The sequence below is a fragment of the Symsagittifera roscoffensis genome, chromosome 7 (assembly GCF_963678635.1).
Source record: "Symsagittifera roscoffensis chromosome 7, txSymRosc1.1, whole genome shotgun sequence".
Taxonomy (NCBI): Eukaryota; Metazoa; Xenacoelomorpha; order Acoela; family Convolutidae; genus Symsagittifera; species Symsagittifera roscoffensis.
Genome location: NC_087068.1, coordinates 31,751,236 through 31,772,183, shown reverse-complemented (window position 1 = coordinate 31,772,183; position 20,948 = coordinate 31,751,236). Strand labels below are relative to the sequence as shown.

At 37.1% G+C, this 20,948-nt stretch overlaps 3 protein-coding genes across 4 annotated transcripts in view; 1 reads left to right on the top strand and 2 right to left on the bottom strand.

Annotated features, from left to right (window-relative positions):
• Window positions 1-20,948, bottom strand: part of LOC134851138 (kinesin-like protein KIF6) — a 436,464-nt gene that overhangs the window by 66,385 nt on the left and 349,131 nt on the right. The window lies entirely within an intron of this gene.
• Window positions 1-20,948, bottom strand: part of LOC134851142 (transmembrane protein 70 homolog, mitochondrial-like) — a 175,476-nt gene that overhangs the window by 70,475 nt on the left and 84,053 nt on the right. The gene's annotated exons all lie outside the window — the stretch shown is intronic.
• On the top strand, window positions 1,352-19,878 carry LOC134852149 (uncharacterized). Its single transcript, XM_063868448.1, has 8 exons — window positions 1,352-1,376; window positions 4,409-4,716; window positions 14,814-15,005; window positions 15,271-16,001; window positions 16,125-16,252; window positions 16,487-16,673; window positions 17,921-18,173; window positions 18,872-19,878. The coding sequence occupies exons 2-8, from the start codon at window positions 4,461-4,463 to the stop codon at window positions 19,273-19,275; spliced, it is 2,151 nt and encodes a 716-aa protein (XP_063724518.1). The 5' UTR covers window positions 1,352-1,376; window positions 4,409-4,460; the 3' UTR covers window positions 19,276-19,878.

Here is a 20,948-nt window from a genome sequence, read left to right as displayed (position 1 = left end):
ATTTCGACCGATGCTAGAAATGTTTCTATCAGTTGTTTGTCTTCTACCTTTCTGTTATGTCCATCTTGGTGGGTACTCTCAGGTGCTTTGTAAATTATCAATTTCTTTCTTCTTCTTTTGTCGTCTTCTTCTTCTCTTTTTTGCTCATCAGATGCTTCCATTTTAATTTCTTTTAGTGGCTTGTTTTTCGGTTGCTGGGCCACGTCCCATGGTTTCTATTCAATTTGATTCACGGCTCTTGGTCCTGCTACAAACTTGTGGAAGTCGTTCATCATGTGGTTTAGGTTCGCCATTGTTTTGTCCAGTTCGCTCCGTAGTGTATCCGGTTCTGGATTAGTGTCAGCTTCAATTAGAAGTTTTACCTTGGGTGTGCAGGACCTGCAACACCAGATGACTTCTGGTTGACAAATGTAATCGTAGACTTGGTGAGGTCTGCAGTACTAATTCAGTGCAACATCAACATACTCATTTTACTCATTTCTGGCTGATAGATTTCTATAATTTGGTTAAACAAATGTTTCATTTTTGGTGTTTCACAAATATTAACATAATATTTAATTAATTGCATACTGGTAATTTAGGATTCTGGGATCAATCTTTTATCAACTGTTACTTTTCATGGTATTTTTTGAGAAAAGTTTTAAATCTGATAAGGCTTGTTTTACTTGCTTTAATAATGGTTTCTTTTCCTGCTGTCAAACAGAAGTTTTCAACAGCTAACTTGTTTGGATAAAACATGTTTTTATTTCAAAAGCTAAAATCTGTTTTTTGTTCTTGATAGGGTACTTCGTGATAATTTTGAAGTGCTTTCATTCAAAATGTCTTTAAATGCTAATCAACGAAGAAAGTTAAAAAATTTGCACGTGTTTAGCAAGTGAAAACAATTATTAGGTGTTGTGATTTTTCAGGAACAGTCTTCACGCTCAGGTGAATTTTTCACCTCTTTCAGAAAAAGTCTTGATTTGATAATGAGGATGTCCAATGTTCTCAATATTTTGAGTATGTTGGTATTGAGAACATTGGACATCCTCATTTCTGGTGTTGAGGATGTCCAATGTTCTCAATACCAACATACTCAAAATATTGAGAACATTGGACATCCTCATTATCAAATCAAGACTTTTTCTGAAAGAGGTGAAAAATTCACCCCTTAATCTCATCATTTCTTGTGTACCAGATTAGTAAAGACCCTGCAAGATCTTGTCTGTTTTCTGAAAATTCCAAGACCGATTTCAGAAAACAGCCTCTAGAAATTGCAGACAAGATCTTTAAAAATTCCTCAAATTTTTAAAGATCTTGTTAGTAAGTCGAATGGCAGTGCAGGACTTAATTTTCTGAAATCGCTTACCAATTGTTGTGATAAACTTATTAAATAGTGTATAAAAACTGTTTGATGTTTGTGCCTGTATGTGGAGCGCCCTCTGAGGGATTTTAGAGACAGGTCTGTCAAGCGGCTTTCTGTGGGGAGGTGGGGAACTGGAACTGGCTTGAGAAGTCTGGTGGTGCGCCGCTGAACCTACTGAGCTCGGGTGAGATTGTTCCTTGTTTTTGATTTTTAACCTTTATGCTGCCTTTTAACCTTTTAAATTAATTTAGTTGTCTTTTTTTTTTATTTGCTGATTTGTAAAATTCCCACTAACCGCTTATCATGGGTTAGTTCAATCCCCTAAAGTCCAGTCAAAATCCTTTTTTTTACCTTTATGCTGCGTCAAGATGAGGAAAAACAACAAAGAGTGTACAAGCAAAGATTGCTTAAAACCTTCAGGACTGATAAATTGGATTAAATGTGATTGTTGTTCTAGTTGGTATCATATCAGTTGTGTAAATATTTCTCTTAGCGACTCTAAGAAAACCCAATGGTTTCAGTGTCCTTTATGCGTTGATGTAAAATCTGTTAATAAAGCAACAATAGGTAATGATTTAGTGCTAGACAATTATGTTAATACAACCATCTCAAATGTCCGAGTACTCAAGAGAGTACCAAAAGACTCGCGTGTTCCCTTGGCGGAAAATCTGTCGGACAAAATAAATGACATCGTCTACAATGTAGAAGATGTTACAAAATGGCTAATTTTTTTAACGTCGTTCTTGTTTTTTTTGGAGCAACCGAAAAGAAGTGGACGCAAACAGACCACAAGCATGAGCTCTTTGATAAATAAAAAAATTCGAGCAAATGACGTGTCACTTCCAAAACCCCATCCCCAAGTTTCAAGCCCGCCTCTGAGTGACATCGAGCAGAGAATAAAGTTAATAAGTAGTAAGCTCGATGAAGGAAATGTAAAGGGAGGAATAAGGCTTGCTGCTTCGCATGACAAAATAGCTCCTTTTTCAACTGATAACTATCAAAAATTGTTATCTAAGCACCCGCAGCGAGCCAAATTTGCAGCTCCAAATCCAGAAAAGTTGGATAGTTTTTTCGTAACCGATTTCAAATCGCCCCGAATTATATAATTACACCCATTGCGCGTATGCTAAACCTAGTTACCTTTTTTACGGAAGCTCTGTCATAATGTCAGAAGACGGAACTCAGCAAGGTGATCCTGAAGCCCCACCCCTTTATGCGGAAACAATTCATACACTAGTCAAACAGTTGGAGTCGAAAATTAACATCTGGTATTTAGATGATGGGAATTTAGCCGACGACTATAAGGTAGTACTCCGGGACCTTAAAAACATTCTGAAATCGGAACAAATTTACGGCCTGAGCTTAAACACTGAGAAGTGTGAACTTTGTTTTTTGGGACCGACTACTAGTACACAGTATAATTCAATTTTAACACAATTTCGAAAAATATGCCCCAAAATAAAAATAAAAACAAAAGAAGAACTCCTCATTTTAGGATCTCCAATCGGCGAACTTTGCCGAAAAGAATTACTCGACGAAAAAATTAGGGAGCTTGAAAAAATCTCGGATGTCATTGACAAACTAGACGCCCATTATGGTTTTTACCTCCTGAAAAATTGCTTTAGCATGCCAAAACTCCTATATTTTTTGCGTACGAGCCCTTGTTTTTTGCAAAATGATTTTTTGGAACGCTACGATAAATTACTAAGAAATTCGTTATGCAAGGTCACTAACGTGAAAATGGATGATAACCAGTTTTTACAAGCAGTTCTCCCGGCAGCCAAAGGTGGCTTGGGCGTTTCTTCCGCTCGTCTACTCGCTTTACCCGCTTTCTTAGCCTCAGCAGTAGGAGCGAAAGATGCCTTGAGCGAAATCTTTGGTTTGGAGCATGTGGATGGAACCTATGATGATGCGCTTAAACGGTGGTTTGACCTTGGAAAAATTGAAATGGCTCCGGAAAATGAAATCCAAAAAAATTGGACGGAGCCAATTTTTGACAGCGAAATTGCAGACTTGATTTTACGACTCGAACCAACGGACGTGAAAAGGTTCAACGCGTTCCAAGATAGATTTGGATCCCAATGGTTGAACGTCATCCCCTGCAAAAATTTAAGGTTAAAACTGTCGAACCAACAACTCAGAATTGCGATAGGACTTCGATTAGGATCAAAAATATGCGAACGGCATAAATGCGTGTGCGGAAAAGACGTTACCGAGGATGGTTGGCATGGTCTTTCTTGCCTCAAAAGTGCAGGGAGATTCTCTAGGCATTCAAACCTGAATGCCCTTATAAAGCAGAGTCTATCATCTACTCACATTCCGTCTGTTTTAGAACCACGACACTTCTACAGGACCGATCAGAAGCGACCAGACGGTTTGACGCTCGTTCCATGGGCTGATGGTAAGCAGCTCTTGTGGGATGTAACGGTAGTAGACTCCTTAGCCCCTTGTAGGATTAATGCCGGGTCTGTTTGTAACCCTGGTACGGCTGCCGCTGAAGCGGAAGAGCGAAAAATTGACAAATATAAAGATCTTGTAAATGATGGATATCTTTTTCAACCGCTAGCTTTTGAAATTCAGGGCGCTGCCGGCCCCAGCACAGAAGTTTTTTTGAGCAAGCTTTGTAAGAACCTAAGCATATGCACTGAGGAACCCAGAGCAGGCAGCTTTTTAAAACAGAGAATCTCCCTGGCAATACAGATTGCGAACGCCGCTTGCGTACTCGGAACAATAAATGACAAAATAACTTTCGACGAAATTTTTTACTTGTAACACTTGTATATTATATTATCTCGTGTCGAGTTGCGTGTTCTTATTGAAGAAGCGTAACCCGTATCGATTTTAAATGAAAAGGACTTAAACACTTGACATCTTCTTTTATCATTATCACTTCCATATCTAGAAAATTCCAAGGATTTTGACTGGAATACATGATGAAGGGACTCATGACTGTAACCTCGGTTACTATGATACTTCTGACCTTCTGATTACCTTTGTAAAAAAAAAAGCATAAATTAAAAATCATAATAGGTGATAAAGTGTTCACTTTTTATGTTTTTCCAGGGTTGAATGATTGGATAGTATAAGCAGCAAACTAATAAAACCCAGAGTAATAATGGATGTAACTGATATGAGTGAATTCTTCGATATAGGAGACTGCAGTGACTCTTCTTTGTCAAGCAATATGAATGACCCGGAATTTTTTGATGTTTTGAATGACATTTCTACAACTGCGCAGTGCATCATGGATCAAGATAATCAAGAGATTGATTCAAAAATGGATAACCACTTGAATTCAGATCTGTGGTTGATGAGCGGGCTCGGAGAGGAGCATTCTCCCTCTCATGATTCATCATCTTGGTCACCTAAAAGTAAGCTAATATTTGGTCACATAAAAGTAAGCTGAAAAGTTTTTCTCGATGCAGTTCAGTATGAGAAGAACATGGCTCTAAACTCATTTGTCAGCGTTAAATCAACATTCATACAATACTTATCTAGCGGTAACCAAACCTATCATACTTTGATAGATGCCCACTGAGCCAAAAAGTAAATTGTTGTACCAAACATTGCCGAAAATAGTTGAAGTAATGAACGTAGTGAAGACTCTTATATAGGTAGTGATAATTTTTTTTTTGATCAATTAAAATGGGCCCTTCCGTCATGCGACGGTACGTGCACAGGTTGGATAGGGCCGTACCAAGGCTATATAATACATCGGCAAAATTTATCACGACAAAATTTTGATAGGTCGTAATTTTTTTTTTTCGTTTTTTTTTCCAGGAAACTTCCACTATCTAGCTGGCGAGCGTAGTGTATAAGTACGAACCTTGTTGTCTTTCCAACCTAACTCCCAGATAAAAGTACTCATTTGGTGGCTCTGTAGTATTGAAAATTTCAACGCATCTGCTTTCTGCTTTATTTTTGGCTAGTTTTTATAAAAAATTAAATGTCCGTGGCTAAGTGGTTAGAATGTGAGGTTCATAATATCTGGGTCGGAGGATTGAATCCGATCCATAGCCGAAGTTTTACTTTTTCGAGGCTAATTTTTTTTAAAAAAATTCAAGCTTAAATGTACTTTTTCGTGGTTTGACTTTGAATTCTCCTGCAGTTCTTTCTCATTTCCTTCTTTAAAAGGAAGGCAATTTTGGTTATCGAAGAGCGAAAAACGTGATCGACTTCTAGTTTTCAAAGTGGATTTTAGTTTGCAGATTTTCCAGTGAAATAAAAAAAAATCTATCAATTGATAAAAATTATTCAAATTGGGTTAATGTTATAGAAAAAGTGTCATTCATATTGTGTCAGTCAAAAATTGAAGAGCTTTTAAGCCATCTATTTTTTTTCTTTCGATTTCTTTGAAGGTTAGATTTAAAAAAAAACGTTCTGTTGGCTTTTTGCGGTAATGTTTGTGACAACATTTTTGTTTCTGGCTCAAGGGGCGTCTTCCAAGTACTGTGGGTTAAGTTAGCACCAGATGAGTTCGTCTGTGTGTCAATTTATGGCATGCACAAGAATTTTTTTCGAAAAATTTCCAAAGATTTATTTTTTTGGCCTTGTGGGATTCGTCTTCTTTATGGTCTGCTAGCTTGCCATGTAATTTTTGTGATGAATCGCAAGTGGTGTGAAGCTTAGCTCCGTCTCTGTGATAGTTTTTAATGAGCTTGACTGAGAGAAATGAAGGCATCTATTTTGGTCGTTCAGGATTTTCTTTTATTGTTTGAGAAAAAATCGGACAAGCTGATCATGCTCAAATGTTATATTTCGGCGTTTGAATTTTGATTTTTTCTCATTTGTCAAAAGGAGGGAAATTTTGTGCAAATTTTCGTCCAATTAAGGTACTGCAAGGAAAACTCATAATGGGTATCATAAGTATGGTGTCAGTAATGTTCGTCAATCGGGTTCCAACAAAAAATCTTAAAAGTTGTCGATGAGTCATGAAGTGATTTAAATTTTTCCGTTTGACAGACTAATTGACACAACGTTTGCTCATGAAAGGACAATTCTACTGCGACTTTCAAATTAGTTTTGCGAATATATTGGGTCTCTGATCCAATTCTTTTGTCCTTAACTGGAAACAGCACACCCCCAACAGAAAATTTGATTTTGAATAATGGATTTTCATTTTGAATTTCATTATTTCAAATTTTGTGGTTGAAACATTCTGTGCTACTTGCACGGCAACTGGCTGTTGTTGTTGTTGTTCTAATTTGACTTTTTAAGTGGCCATTTTTGAACAAAATTTTAAATACCATATGAAAAGGATTAATGTCTCGAGCTCAAATCTAAAAAAACCTTCTCGTGCGATCATTTGACAAGTTAGCCAATTTGTGATAATTAACGCTCGAGGTATTTCGTGCTGAAAAAGCGTCAGAGGCTATTTAGTCCGCTCATAAATCATTCCAAATTGAATTGAAGAAGATTTTTTGGTGTTATTCCTGTTTGATAAAAACAGGTATTATGAAAATGAGTAGTATAGAGCAACAAGAGGTCAAGTATATTTTCGGAGAGAGGTCAACCTGTCAAAGTCGCGTGACTATGTTACTCAATTAGCCTAATCTTTTTTTCTCGGGGGTCGTAATAAAGATCTTATCAGATTAATTTTTTCACCTGAGTTAATTTTTGGGGGTATATGACCGGAATCATTGGGGAAATTTTGTTCGATTGTTAATTAAGTGGATAACTCTATGACATCGCTGAGGGAAACAAACTCTTATCAGATTAATTTTTTTCACTTGAATTACTTATCGGGTATTTAACCGGCATCCTTGGGAGTAAATTGTTTATAGGTAATTAGGGTGGATAGCTTAATGACATCACCGAGGGGAAAACATTTGTATCAGATTATTGTTTTCACTTGAATTATTTATCGAACTATTTATCCAGTATCACTGCTCCCTTTTTGATGTATTAAAAAATCAGGAAGGAAAAATAAATAAATTAGCCAATAGAGGAAGTTCTTGTTCCTTCCTTTTCTAAACTTAAAATCAAATTCATTCTCTCTCATACTTCCAGTTTCTTAAGCAGCCTCTAAGCTAGCTAAATAAATTTCAACTTTAACTTCTTTTGATCTTCTCATTTAAAATCATGCTGGCAGCTGAGATAGCTCTCGGAAAACAGGAATTCGTGCATATAAACCAGGTTGACATGGAAACCAGACGGGTGTGCTCCACTACCACTGAAGAAGGAACAACCACAACGATACTTCCTCAGAACTCTAAATTCGAAAACGACTTGGGAGATCAAAAACTACGTAAAAGGAACTCATTTGAAATCATGCTGGCAGCTGCTGAGATAGCTCTCGGAAAACGAGAATTCGTGCATATAAACCAGATTGACATGGAAACCAGACGGGTGTGCTCCACAACCACTGAAGAAGGAACAACGACAACGATACTTCCTCAGAACTCTAAATTCGAAAACGAGCTGGAAGATCAAAAACTACTTAAAAGGAAACGTCGTGGAATTGTGCACCCGATGCAGAGACGGTCACATGACAAGAAAAAAAGAGCAGCGAAAACTAGAGCTTTACAAAAACTGACCTCGAACAGATATATTCACATCTGTGTAAAGTGAATAATAGTGTTAAGATTTTTGATTGTCTTTGTTTAAAAATTAATTTACTTGTTTTGCTACATTTCGTGTCTCCTAAAAAGCAATTTAAATATTTCTAGTCGAGTTTTCGCAACAACAACAACAACAAAAAAGCCGATATGATACGGTTTATTAGATAAAAATTAAGGAAAAATAAGGAACAGCAAAAATCCTTCTCGATTCTTTCAAATTGAAAATGAAAAAATTATATTTAAACTATCAAACAACTAGGGTTTTCTTTTTTTTTGAAGTCAGGTTTTGGATTTTTTTTTCAAAAAAAATAAGTGTGCTGGAGTTCAATGAACGATTAAGTTTTCAACTAAAGAACAATTAAAATTTTTCAAAATAAAAACTCCAATCTCAATAAAAAAATATCTTGGCTCTTGTTTCACTAGCCGATAATCAGTTTTCGTAAAGAGATCTTGAACAGGAAAAAAAATTAACATCAATAAAAATTTATTGATTGAAAACGGAATCTATAGAAATGATCTTCAAGATAAAATTCACTCAAATCTACTGGTCCCGCATTGTAGTGTTTCCGGATTCGTCTCTACTCCAGGAAATGGAGTCTGTGAAACACTTCCTTCGAGACGAAAAAATGGAATAGCGGCAAAAGGTCGTGTACAATTTCCGCATAAACGGAATTGACACGAAATTTATTAGAGACAAGTTAGATGCTATATTTGATGAGATGAGTTGCACCGTTAAACTGAATATAGCTTTTGGTTTCGTTCTAAAAAGTATCACGAACAACGATTCCTTCAAATATTATTATGCAGCCGATAATAATACTGTTTTTCTCAACCCGGTTCTCATATCACAACAAAGTGATCTTGATGCGCTAAAGGAAAGCCTTGATGATGAAAATGTTATACCTGATGAAAAATGTTCCCCTCGGTTGCCGAAGTATTAATCTCCCTGATAGAATGTTGAGAAATCCAACTATCAAATGTTTATTATCCGACTCAAATTACAACCCTTATCATGATAACTTATGTTTTTTTTCGTGAGCTTGCCTTTGAATAATATGGATCTGATTCTTTAGCCTTGAAAACTGATCAGATTTTTCAACGGTTCATTGAAATATCACGGGTTAAATTGGAAGGGTTCCCTGGAGTTGATGAAGACGGTATTTACATACTAGAAGATATTTGTGAGATCAATATTCAACTCTTTAACATTGATTACGATGAAAACGGGGAAATTGTGGGCGAATTGACGAGAAGATCGGCGCTGCGCTTTTCTCGCATCGTAAACTTAATTCGCTATGACAATCACATCTGCTGGACTGAGAATTTGAAAAACCTACTAAAAGTTCAGATGTCATACTTGCGATACTTTTTTGTCATCGACACGGAATCTCCTGAATCACCAAAGACAATGTCGTGAAAATATTAAACATGTCTATCCTACTGGAGTGTACCAACTGAAGGAAACTGTCTTCGAACGACTAGAGGACATAGGAATTCATGTTGATAATGAAGTCAGTTTGTTCACGAACTTTGCCGTTTTCGACTTTGAGTCTATCACAGTTGCAGATAACACGCTGAAAAACTCAGATTCGACTACATGGATTGGGCGACATGTACCCATAAGCGTTTCCATTTCCTACTCGTTTGGTAGTGGAGTAATTTTTTAATGCAATTCTGACCCAAAACAATTAGTTCGGGATTTTATCGAAAAGCTTTTGGAGGTTAGTCAGCTGAGTTCAGTTCTGGTCATTGAAAAATTTGAACGAGTATTTAACGATCTGAATGAAAAGATAACTGAGTGTGAACAATTCTCAGATGAAGTCAACAATGCAAACAGTACAGTTGAGGAGGGAACCACTACCGAATCTGATTCTAACGTTTTGGATATTGGAAAACTGACGTTAAAAAGTCTTTATCAGTTGCGAGTTGATCTCAATAAGTACTGTGTAACTCTACCTATTTTCGGATTCAACAGCTCGCGTTATGATCTGAATTTGATTAAGGAGTATTTGCTCGAAATTCTCTTGTATGAAAAAAAGTGTTCACCATCCGTTATACGCAAGGCTAACCAGTTTTTGGGAATGAGTTTCTTAGGACTCCAGTTTCTAGATATTCTAAGTTTTCTGAGTGGAGCTACCAGTCTTGACAAATTCTTAAAAGCTTACGGGTCAGAAGAGCAGAAAGGATTTTTTCCATATGAATGGTTTAATAGTCCTGAATAATTGAACGAGACAAAACTACCCAGTATCGCCGATTTCTACAGCAAACTCAAATGCAGTAACGTTCTTGAAGTAGATTTTCTAGAATTTAGAAGACTCCAAGACCAGGGATATGGCTGTGAGGCAAGTTTGAAAAAAATGAAATTAAAACAGATACCAAAGACGAAAGAAGAGAATTACGCGGAGTTACAAATCATTTGGCGACAAAAAAATATGCAAGTGTTCAAAGAATTCCTGGAATATTATAACAATAAAGATGTAGTACCGACTATGACAGCGATGCACAGAATGGTAACTTACTATCATTCGAAAAACATTGATATGCTAAAGCTTGGACTAACATTACCTAATCTAGCTAATAATATCTTGCATTCCTCCACTGATGCAAAGTTTTTCCCCTTTGGTAAAGCCGACTCCTGGTATGATTCGTACATTCGACAAAATCTCACAGGTGGACCGTCAATAATTTTCACCAGATACGCTAAAGCCACCGAAACTCGGATAAGAGATAGTCAAAATATATTTAACGCAGTCATCGGCATAGATGCGAGTCAACTCTATCCATATTCGATGATGAAAGAGATGCCTACTGGTCCTTACTTCATATGGGAGTACTCAAATGAGTCTAACAAATATCATCGACAGAAGCCGACAAGAAGTATGTTTGAACTCATGGTTTTAACATACTTACAAAAACAGAAACCGAACTGTCAAATAAAATCACAGTTGACTGCTCGTAGACAAAAACGGTTTGGACCTTTTTCAGTGGACGGGTATTGCCAGCATTGTGAAACTGCTTTCGAAGCGGATGGTTGCTTCTTCCACTTCTGTGCTTGCCAGGACCATAAACATCATTCGGAAGAAGAACTCAAAAGGGGACTCGTGCGTCGTGAAAGAACCGTGAAACGAAAGCAGTATCTGCAAAGCTTAGGACTTCAAGTAGTTACTATCAGAGAATGTCAATGGTGGGAATGGGCTCGCAATAATCAATACGGAGACGGGGTTCTCTTGAAAACACATTTTCCCTACAAAAAACCGATAACCGAAAAGGAGTTGACTGAAAAAATTCGACTCGGAGAAATGTTTGGAGTTGCGGATGTTGAAATTGAGGTACCAGATCACTTGAAGTCGAAATTTTCTCAATTTCCTCCAATATTTAAAAATTGTGAAGTTGGTCGCTATGATATTGGCGAGTTCATGAAAAGTTTTGCATCAGAGCAGGATCTTTTGAAAAAACCGAGAAGAATGCTCATTTCTAGCATGATTTTATCGCGAGGACCAATAATCACTCCACTGTTACTGTTTTACCTAAAACATGGTCTGGTTTTGAAAAGAGTCCACTTCTTTATACAATACCAACCGAAACAGTGTTTCGAGACATTCGTTAATGGAGTTGTTGAAGCAAGACGACAAGGAGATCTTAATCCTGACTCTGCTGTTTGTGCCAATATTGAGAACGTTGTGGGTAACAGTGCCTACGGATACCAAATCATGGATCGTTCCAGACATACTCGAACGAAGTATGTAATTGGATCATGTGTCAATACTTTGGTGAATGATAAGATGTCTAGAAAGTTTAACGAACTACCGAACGAACTTTATGAAGTTGAACTCGCTAAATCGAAAGTTGAACACAAAGAACCAATTATAGTGGGATTTCTCAACTTACAGTATGCAAAATTAATAATGCTTGAACTCGTCTATAATTTTTTCGTTCCATTCTGCGATCCTGATAAATATGAGTTCATTGAAATGGATACGGACAGTTTATATCTTTCAATCAACGGAAGTGATCTCGAGGATATCATCAAACCCGAAATGAAAAGTAAATGGAATTTAATGAGCAGTAACGATTGTAGAGACAATTTCACTGCTAATTCTATTTCTAATTTTTTCCCTCGAAAGTGTTATGAAAAACATAACAAGTATGATCAGAGAACTCCGGGTCTTTTCAAAGAAGAATTTCGATACACGGAGATGGTTGCCTTATGCTCAAAAACGTACTGCTGTCTGGATGAAGTTAGTAAAACAGTTAAACTGAGTTCGAAAGGTATAAACCAAACAGCCCTGTTAAACAACTCGCCGATGCAGAAATATCGAATTGTTTTAGTTGAACAAGCAGAAACTGAGACTACGAACCGAGGAATCAGAGTGCAAAACAATGAAAAAGTGGTAACTTATGAACTGAAAAAGAAAGCTTTTTCATTTTTCTACCCGAAACGAGAAGTGCTAGCAGATGGAATTCATACGTTACCTCTTAATATTTAAACTTCCATATATCTCTGATTGCATTTGGTGTAAATTTTATCTTGAAGATCATTTCTATAGATTCCGTTTTCAATCAATAAATTTTTATTGATGTTAATTTTTTTCCTGTTCAAGATCTCTTTACCAAAACTGATTATCGGCTAGTGAAACAAGAGCCAGGATATTTTTTTATTGAGATTGGAGTTTTTATTTTGAAAAATTTTAATTGTTATTCAGTTGAAAATTTATTATGATTTTTTGAGACGAGTAGTATAGAGCAACAAGAGGTCAAGTATATTTTCGGAGAGAGGTCAACCTGTCAAAGTAGCGTGACTATGGTACTCAATTAGCCTAATCTTTTTTTTTCTCGGGGGTCGTAATAAAGATCTTATCAGATTAATTTTTTCACCTGAGTCAATTTTTGGGGTATATGACCGGAATCATTGGGGAAATTTTGTTCAATTGTTAATTAATGGATAACTCTATGATATCGCTGAGGGAAACAAACTGTTATCAGATTAATTTTTTTCACTTGAATTACTTATCGGGTATTTAACCGGCATCCTTGGGAGTAAATTGTTTATAGGTAATTAGGGTGGATAGCTTAATGACATCACTGAGGGGAAAACATTTGTATCAGATTATTGTTTCCACTTGAATTATTTATCGAACTATTTATCCAGTATCACTGCTCCCTTTTTGATGTATTAAAAAATAAGGAAGGAAAAAAAATAAATTAGCCAATAGAGGAAGTTCTTGTTCCTTCCTTTTCTAAACTTAAAATCAAATTCATTCTCTCTCATACTTCCAGTTTCTTAAGCAGCCTCTAAGCTAGCTAAATAAATTTCAACTTTAATTTCTTTTGATCTTCTCATTTAAAATCATGCTGGCAGCTGAGATAGCTCTCGGAAAACAGGAATTCGTGCATATAAACCAGGTTGACATGGAAACCAGACGGGTGTGCTCCACTACCACTGAAGAAGGAACAACCACAACGATACTCCCTCAGAACTCTAAATTCGAAAACGACTTGGGAGATCAAAAACTACGTAAGAGGAACTCATTTGAAATCATGCTGGCAGCTGCTGAGATAGCTCTCGGAAAACAAGAATTCGTGCATATAAACCAGGTTGACATGGAAACCAGACGGGTGTGCTCCACTACCACTGAAGAAGGAACAACCACAACGATACTTCCTCAGAACTCTAAATTCGAAAACGAACTGGAAGATCAAAAACTACTTAAAAGGAAACGTCGTGGAATTGTGCACCCGATGCAGAGACGGTCACATGACAAGAAAAAAAGAGCAGCGAAAACTAGAGCTTTACAAAAACTGACCTCGAACAGATATATTTAATCGGTGTAAAGTGAATGATAGTGTTAAGATTTTTGATTGTCTTTGTTTAAAAATTCATTTACTTGTTTTGCTACATTTCGTGTCTCCTAAAAAGCAAGTTATGACTTTCCGAAATGTCAAGTTTTCGAGTTTTTGACAGTTTTTTAAAACGTGTTCTGACTTTTCTCAAAAATTACCCTGGCAAATCTGAATTTTTGGTATCAATAGGTAAAACGGCTTATGGGAAGCTCTCTTTTATTGCGGTTACGCCCAAATTTATTTACACAAAATGTTATGACCCTTCGAAAAGTCGAATTTTTGACAGTTTTTTGAAACTTTTTGACTTTTTTCAAAAACCACCCTCCCTAATCTGAGATATTGGTTTCAGTGTGAAGAACGGGTTGTGCGAAGCTCCACTGTTTAGGCAATTACGCCATTTCTTAACGCAAAAAGTTTTGACCTTCGGAAAAGTTAAATTTTTGATTTTTTTTTGTTTTTGAGACTTTTCTCAAAAACAACCCACCCAAATCTAATGAGCAACGTTTTAAACATGTTTCAACCTAACAAGCTCTTGTAATCACTTCAATTTTTTTTTTAGAAAATTGAAGTAATTGATGAAATTAATGAATTTTGAAGTCATTAAATTGGGATTTACTTAACTTTGCTATGGGTATTTTTTTGAAATTACCCTTGTCCTTCCGCATCAATTTCAAAAATTATCAAACAGGTTTTTCCAGCTTTATACCTCTGGCCTCTAATTTATACCTTTCTAAGCGCCATCACATTGTACTTGGTATAGAGTATTTGAGAAAGTATTCGAAAAAAATCCTAAGAAAAATCAATTTTCAATATTTTTCGAAATTTTATTGTTTTTGATATGATGCGTCCAGAAACTATTTCAAAGACATTGAAGGATAGTCGGATCATTCAGGGCTTCCCCTGATACAAGTATTCTTATCATTATGGTTTAGGTTGCCTACCTTAAGTTAGTTTTACATTTACAACTAGAGATAGACAACTTATGTCTAACGTTTTACAAATTTGCATTTTAAAGCAGAGAAACGATAATTCTTGTTTTTTCTCTGCTTCAAATAGAGATGTTTCAGGCAATATCAGCTCTGATAAATCGTATCTCAGCGACAATGCTGTAGGGACTGGTTCATTCGATTCTGCTTTGGCGAGATGGAATGATAATGGCAGCGAATCCAACGTCCTGATAAACACGAAAGATAGAGCTGAAATATCGAAATTCAATCATCTTTTGGATCTTTCTCTGAAATCGGCAGAGCACTTGACATGTAAGTTTGCAACCGAACGACAGAAGAGCTCATCGCATGCGGTTTCCTCTAACTGCATCTTCCTATCCTAGTAACAAAAAATTTAGCCTCCTCTCTCCTACAGAACAATTTCTAAACTAGAAGATTCTTTTTAATTGGGTAGCCAGAACACGTGTATGTTATTACATAGACATAGATTGAATAGATTGGCAATCAAGCAATGTTAGCAATCTAAGTCTGGTCTACAAATCCTCTTTAATAGCTCCAATGCTTTCGTGTATTTCAGGCATGGATAATTTACAGCATTTGGATCAGGGATCTGGTGACATGATGAACGCTCCGCGGATTGTGCGGCCAATACTGTTACAACGAGAAAATCAACGAGCTTCCATGAGATTGGACCAAAACGGAAGAAATTCGAAGTTTCAGACTATTGCAGAAAACAACATTGGAAGTATGGTCACACTTCCAGCTATGATTCAGTTGGATGAGAAAGCAGGAGTCCAGTACAGCAATACGTGTCAACAAATGAACCAACCGATTGCTGCGCCTGTTTTTTATGTTGTGAACTCCAATGCGAATCATCCGCGAACATTGAATAAGTATACGTCTGTTCAGCCTTCAGTTATTACCCAGGCACCAAGTGCAATCCAACGTCATCGCGTTCTGGCACATCCATACTTGAGACCAGATGATAGGTATTCTCACAACATCAGGAAACCGGCTTGTGTGGTGCCACCTACTCAGCACATTGTGCAGCAGGATCCTCCGAGAAGCGTTGAAGAGAACTTGACAAGAACAGCATTGTTTCACGGCGAAGAAGCAGAAGAAAGGATAACTCAGCCTCATTATGTGGTTGAAAAAGTAGTGAAGACCCCTGGTTTTTCTGAGTTCAGCCTGACAGATGAGGAGTACGGAGTGTTCATTTCTGAAGGCTTGCCAGTTCCGAGGTGTTTTCCGCTCTCGAAGACGGATGAGAGAAATTTAAAAAAAGTCAGACGAAAGTTGAAGAACAAGGTGAGTCATGGTTACTTGCACTGCGATTTTAAGTGTTATTCAGAAACGAATGTGTTAGCTGTATGAAATTTCAATTCAGAAAGGGTTGTTGCTTTTGCTATTATCGTGGTCTTATTTCTACAGTGGTCGGCACAGGAGAGCAGGCGTAAGAAGAAGGAATACCTGGAGAGTCTGGAGGAGCAGTGTGAGTCGGTGTCCTGCGAGAACCAGCAGCTGAAGATACGAGTCAACCACCTCGAACACGACAACAAGTGAGACTTCTTCTAGAACAACTTAGCTCTGTAGAGCTAGCACAATGTGGTGTTATTTCCTGGTCGCGGAGAATTAATAAAAGTTTTAGTAATTTAGGAAATTGAAATACCAGGGCCTACTTTAGTTTAAATTTGGATCTAACTTGAAAATGTAATAAGTTTTAAAAAGTATACGCATTACTCAATATCTCAGCCACCCAATAGGTCTGCTTTTCTAATTTTGAAATTTGCCAGGACTCTAGTGTCGCAGCTGAGGAGACTGCAGGAGTTGGTGAGTTCATTCGGAACTACCACTTTGAAGTCTTCCATGTCCGGAGTGAGTGGCATGCTCATTCGTTCTCCTCCCGAACAGCCGAACATGTCATCATCTTTCTCACCAGATGCGAATAAAGCAAACACGGGAAAGAGCACTGTATTAATGGTTAGTGAAAAAAATTTGGGAACTTTTCATTATATCACGAATCATGACTAAAAAGGCTTCTATGTGATTTGTTCTATCTGAAGACTCAGTTCCATCTAAACTTAAATTATGACATCAGTATTTGCTTAAAAACACCTTTATCCAAGATTTCTCCTCACCTTTGGTGATCGGAACAACAAATTTGAATCCGGTATTGCTTACACCAAAAAATAGAATTGTGAAGATGTTTTTATTTCAAATTGGTCTTTGAACGAAATCAAGTTGATCTTTGAAGCAAATTTCATGCGTTTACTTTCGCGATCAGCGTATTGTATTATTACGAAACTTTTTTTTCTAAGAGTAATGAACGTAGTGAGTACTCTTATATAGTTCTTGCTGATTTTTTTTTTTCAGGAAAAGTCTTAAAATTTGTTCACACGCTCAATTTTGATTTTCCGCGGTCTGACTTGTGGTTTCTTTTCAAGTTCATTGCAATTCTATTGTTAAGGAAGGCAAACTCCACTATCGAATAGCAAAAGTGTAAAAGTCACGAAAAACGTGATCGACTTCTAATTTCGAAAATGGAAATTAATTATCAGATTTCCCAGCTAAACAAAAGTTTTGCCTATTGATCTAGTTTTCTCAAACTGGGTTTACTGTAACAAAAAACTGTCCATGATAATTTGTTCTATCAATTTCAAGAGCTTTAAGGCCATTATTTTTTTTCCGAAAAAGTCAGTTTTTTTCAGTCTCCTTGCGTTAACTACTCTTTTCCAAACTTCGATTGGCTATTTTTTTACACTAGCAAGCAGCTTGGTGTATTATTATGAACCTTCTTTTTTTTTTCTAACTTAACTCGCAAATAAAAGTGTTCATTTAAAGAAATATCTCTGCTTTATTTGTGGCTAGTGTTTGGTTCGTATTAAGCTTGCGTGGCGGAGTGGATAGTATTTGAGATTCTGAATCTTAGGTCGCAGGTTCGAATCTCTGACGTAGCTGAATTTTAACTGATACAAGGCTTATGTCTAATTTTTATTGCTTTTTATAGAGCTGCTTTTTGTCGTGTTCTCTCTAGTGCTTGCGAAGCTTCGTCTCTGTGTAAAACTCTCCTCATTGCCGTAACTTAAATGTTTTATAAACCAATCAGCTAAACCAAAATATTTTAACCTCAATTAATTCCTATTCGGTATCAATGCTTTGCTTATTCATGAACTACTTGTATCAACTGTTAAGCAAAAAAAAAAATATTAAACTTGAGTCTGTTGCAGATGTTCACCATCTTCCTCACCTCTCTGCTGGCTGGTACAGCTCCATACGGATCCACTCACTCCAACCTCTTTCTGGACTCATCACTACATCCAGTTGTCTTCCCAGATACTCAGCATTCCCTTGTCACCCACTTGCATCAGGACTCTTCCACTTCTCGGAATCTGAGGAACACTTTGCTGTTGCTCAGCCCATTTGCACCCTCCAGAGTCATCTACTTGAACAGGGCCCCATTCAAACCAAATCAGGAAGAAAGTAAGCGGCAGAAAGGAGAATTTGATTGTCTTAAAAAGCCAGATGGGTTTAGTTAAGAGTCTCCACTTTGTCTGATCATGTTCCTTGTCTACATCTACATAAAGCCATGCTAACCTTTTTGACTAGCGAGAAAATACGAGCCAAACAAGTACGCGTTGAACTGGTTTCAAAACCGATATAACGTAGAAATTAGGGCTGATGCTTTGTTCCGAACGCTTCACCAAGTGGGAAAGAGCTTTGGCGTAGAGTCAGGTTTTTCCAGTCCATTTCACTTACTGAAAGAATCTCGTAGAAAGTCAATGAGGTATTATATTGAAGCTCTTTGAGCCGTGATTCGGATTCTTAAAAAAGTCAGAATGCCGAGGGGCTGCATTTTGTCGTTTTCACACTAACGATTTTTTCAGGCAGGAAATTTCAAACTGAATATCCATTCTTTAAGAGTTTTTTTAAGAGTAATGAACGCCGTGAAGACACTTCTATATGTCTTGGTGATTTTTTCAATAAAAAGTCTTAAAATGCTTTCATGACTACAGATGTGCACTGATACATATTACTGCATTTACGACTTTACCTAGGTATGTATGCACTTTTAGGTTTCAAATGAAGTTCATCTGCTGAAACGTGGTATACGGATGAAACATCTTATTTAACAGTCTTTACGTAACTTAAAATAATTTAAATTGGCTATACTGTTTCAGTCAAGTCGCGTGTTCTTCATTACACGCCGCACGAACATGAGAAGTCTGAACCAACTGCTCCGTCTGGACATCAGTTGAAGGTGGTGTCAACCAAAAAGGCAGAAACCCACAAGATAGCCAAGACTACCATCCCAGTCACGTTCTCCGAAGTACAGAAGTGGAATGACTTCGAGTTCGAAAACGAAAGTGCAACTCAAATGCCAGACATGGGATTCAATTGGCTGATTGTGGCGACCACCAGTCATCCGAAGTTCTTTAGTATTTCTGCAAATTACTCGGCCACTTTGCCAAGAGTATTCGTCAGAGAATCCTCCAAACAAGGAAACTATCTGGAAAACAATCATCATTGCCAAGCACGTGGCGGGGAACCCCACCATAATATTACTTCTCAGATCACGGCTTGAATTGACTGTGCCTCTTAGGACAAAATGGGCAGCTACTTATACCACGACATTCTATAAAATGTTTCCAAAAATGGCTTTACAGGTTTAACCACATTCATCTTGAACATTATTCCTTTTGGTGATTTATGTGATATAATAAAAACTAATCAATGAGTGAATCGTTTTCTTATACACTGGTGCTATGGTTTCATTTTCAAAAAATTCACAATAATCGAAAATTTTCAATTGAGTCAACCCGATCAATGATAGCAACCTGGGTGATTTCAAAAAGTGGCTTCAAAAAGTTTCCATAACTGCTTATTTTCAAGCCCGATAAGTTTCAGATCTGTTCAAATTGGGTTGTCTTAAGCGCACATTATTTTGGCCGATATAATTGTTCTTCACTTATTGTCTCCATTCTCCCGTAGCTTACGAATTTTATCCTTGATTTCCAATTCAGTTATAATTATTCTGTAGTACTCATTCAGTGCATCATCAACATACTCATTTTACTCATTTCTGGCTGATAGATTTCTATATTTTTGTTAGACAAATGTTTCATTTTTGGTGTTTCACAAATATTAACATAATATTTAGTTAGTTGCATACTGGTAATTTAGGATTCTGGGATCAATCTTTTATCAACTGTTAATTTTCATGGTATTTTTTGAGAAAAGTTCTTTGTCTGATAATGCTTGTTTTACTTGCTTTAATAGTGGTTTCTTTTCCTGCAGTCAAACAGAAGTTTTCAACAGATAATTTGTTTGGATAAAACGTGTTTTTTTTTTTAAAAGCTAAAATCTGTTTTTTGTTCTTGATAGGGTACTTCGTGATAATTTTGAAGTGCTTTCATTCGAAATGTCTTTAAATGCTAATCAACGAAGAAAGTGTTAAAAATTTTGCACGTGTTTAGCAAGTGAATTATTAGGTGTTGTGGTTTTTCAGGAACAGTCTTCACGCTCAGGTGAATTTTTCACCTCTTTCAGAAAAAGTCTTGATTTGAAGAGTTTTGACCTAAATTTCTCAATGAATGCAAGTTAAGCTATCTTAAAACAAAGAACGTGGTTGACTATTAGCTTCAAAAGTATAGCAATTTTTAAGTTTCCTATCAGCATAATCATCATCATCATATCCGATTTTTGATTAGGGTGCTGTCCCTGTCCCATCAGAGGGGGTTGGTGGCACCAGGCATTGTCGAACTGCAACTCTCCATAAAATACGGTCTTGTGGGTCAGTGTGGGTAAAGCAACGTTCCTTGATATCATTTATCACACAATCTAACCGAGTCTTCTTTGGTCTCCCACGTCATTGATGGAGGAGATCTTCATCTCACTGGCCATTTTGATGCATAAAGCGGACGGAAGCGCGCTCAACATGACCAAACCATCTGAGGCGTCTGCTCCGAAGGACGTTGATAATGTCACACAAGTAAAAATTATCAAGAAGTGCACCTGGGTCATGAACACCGGGCTTAACACCGTGGTCATTTCGGATTCGTTGCAGATCTGATACGCTGGGACTCCAAGTTTCACTTCCTTGCAGCATCGTTGATCGTACGCAAGAAGAATACACTTTTCCGTTTATTCTGATTGAGATGTGCCGCGAAGTTACTAAAGGGAGTAGTTTCCTGAATCTACACCAGGCTGAGCAACATCTGACAGCAATTGCACTATCCCAGCCCCAACCGCACTGAG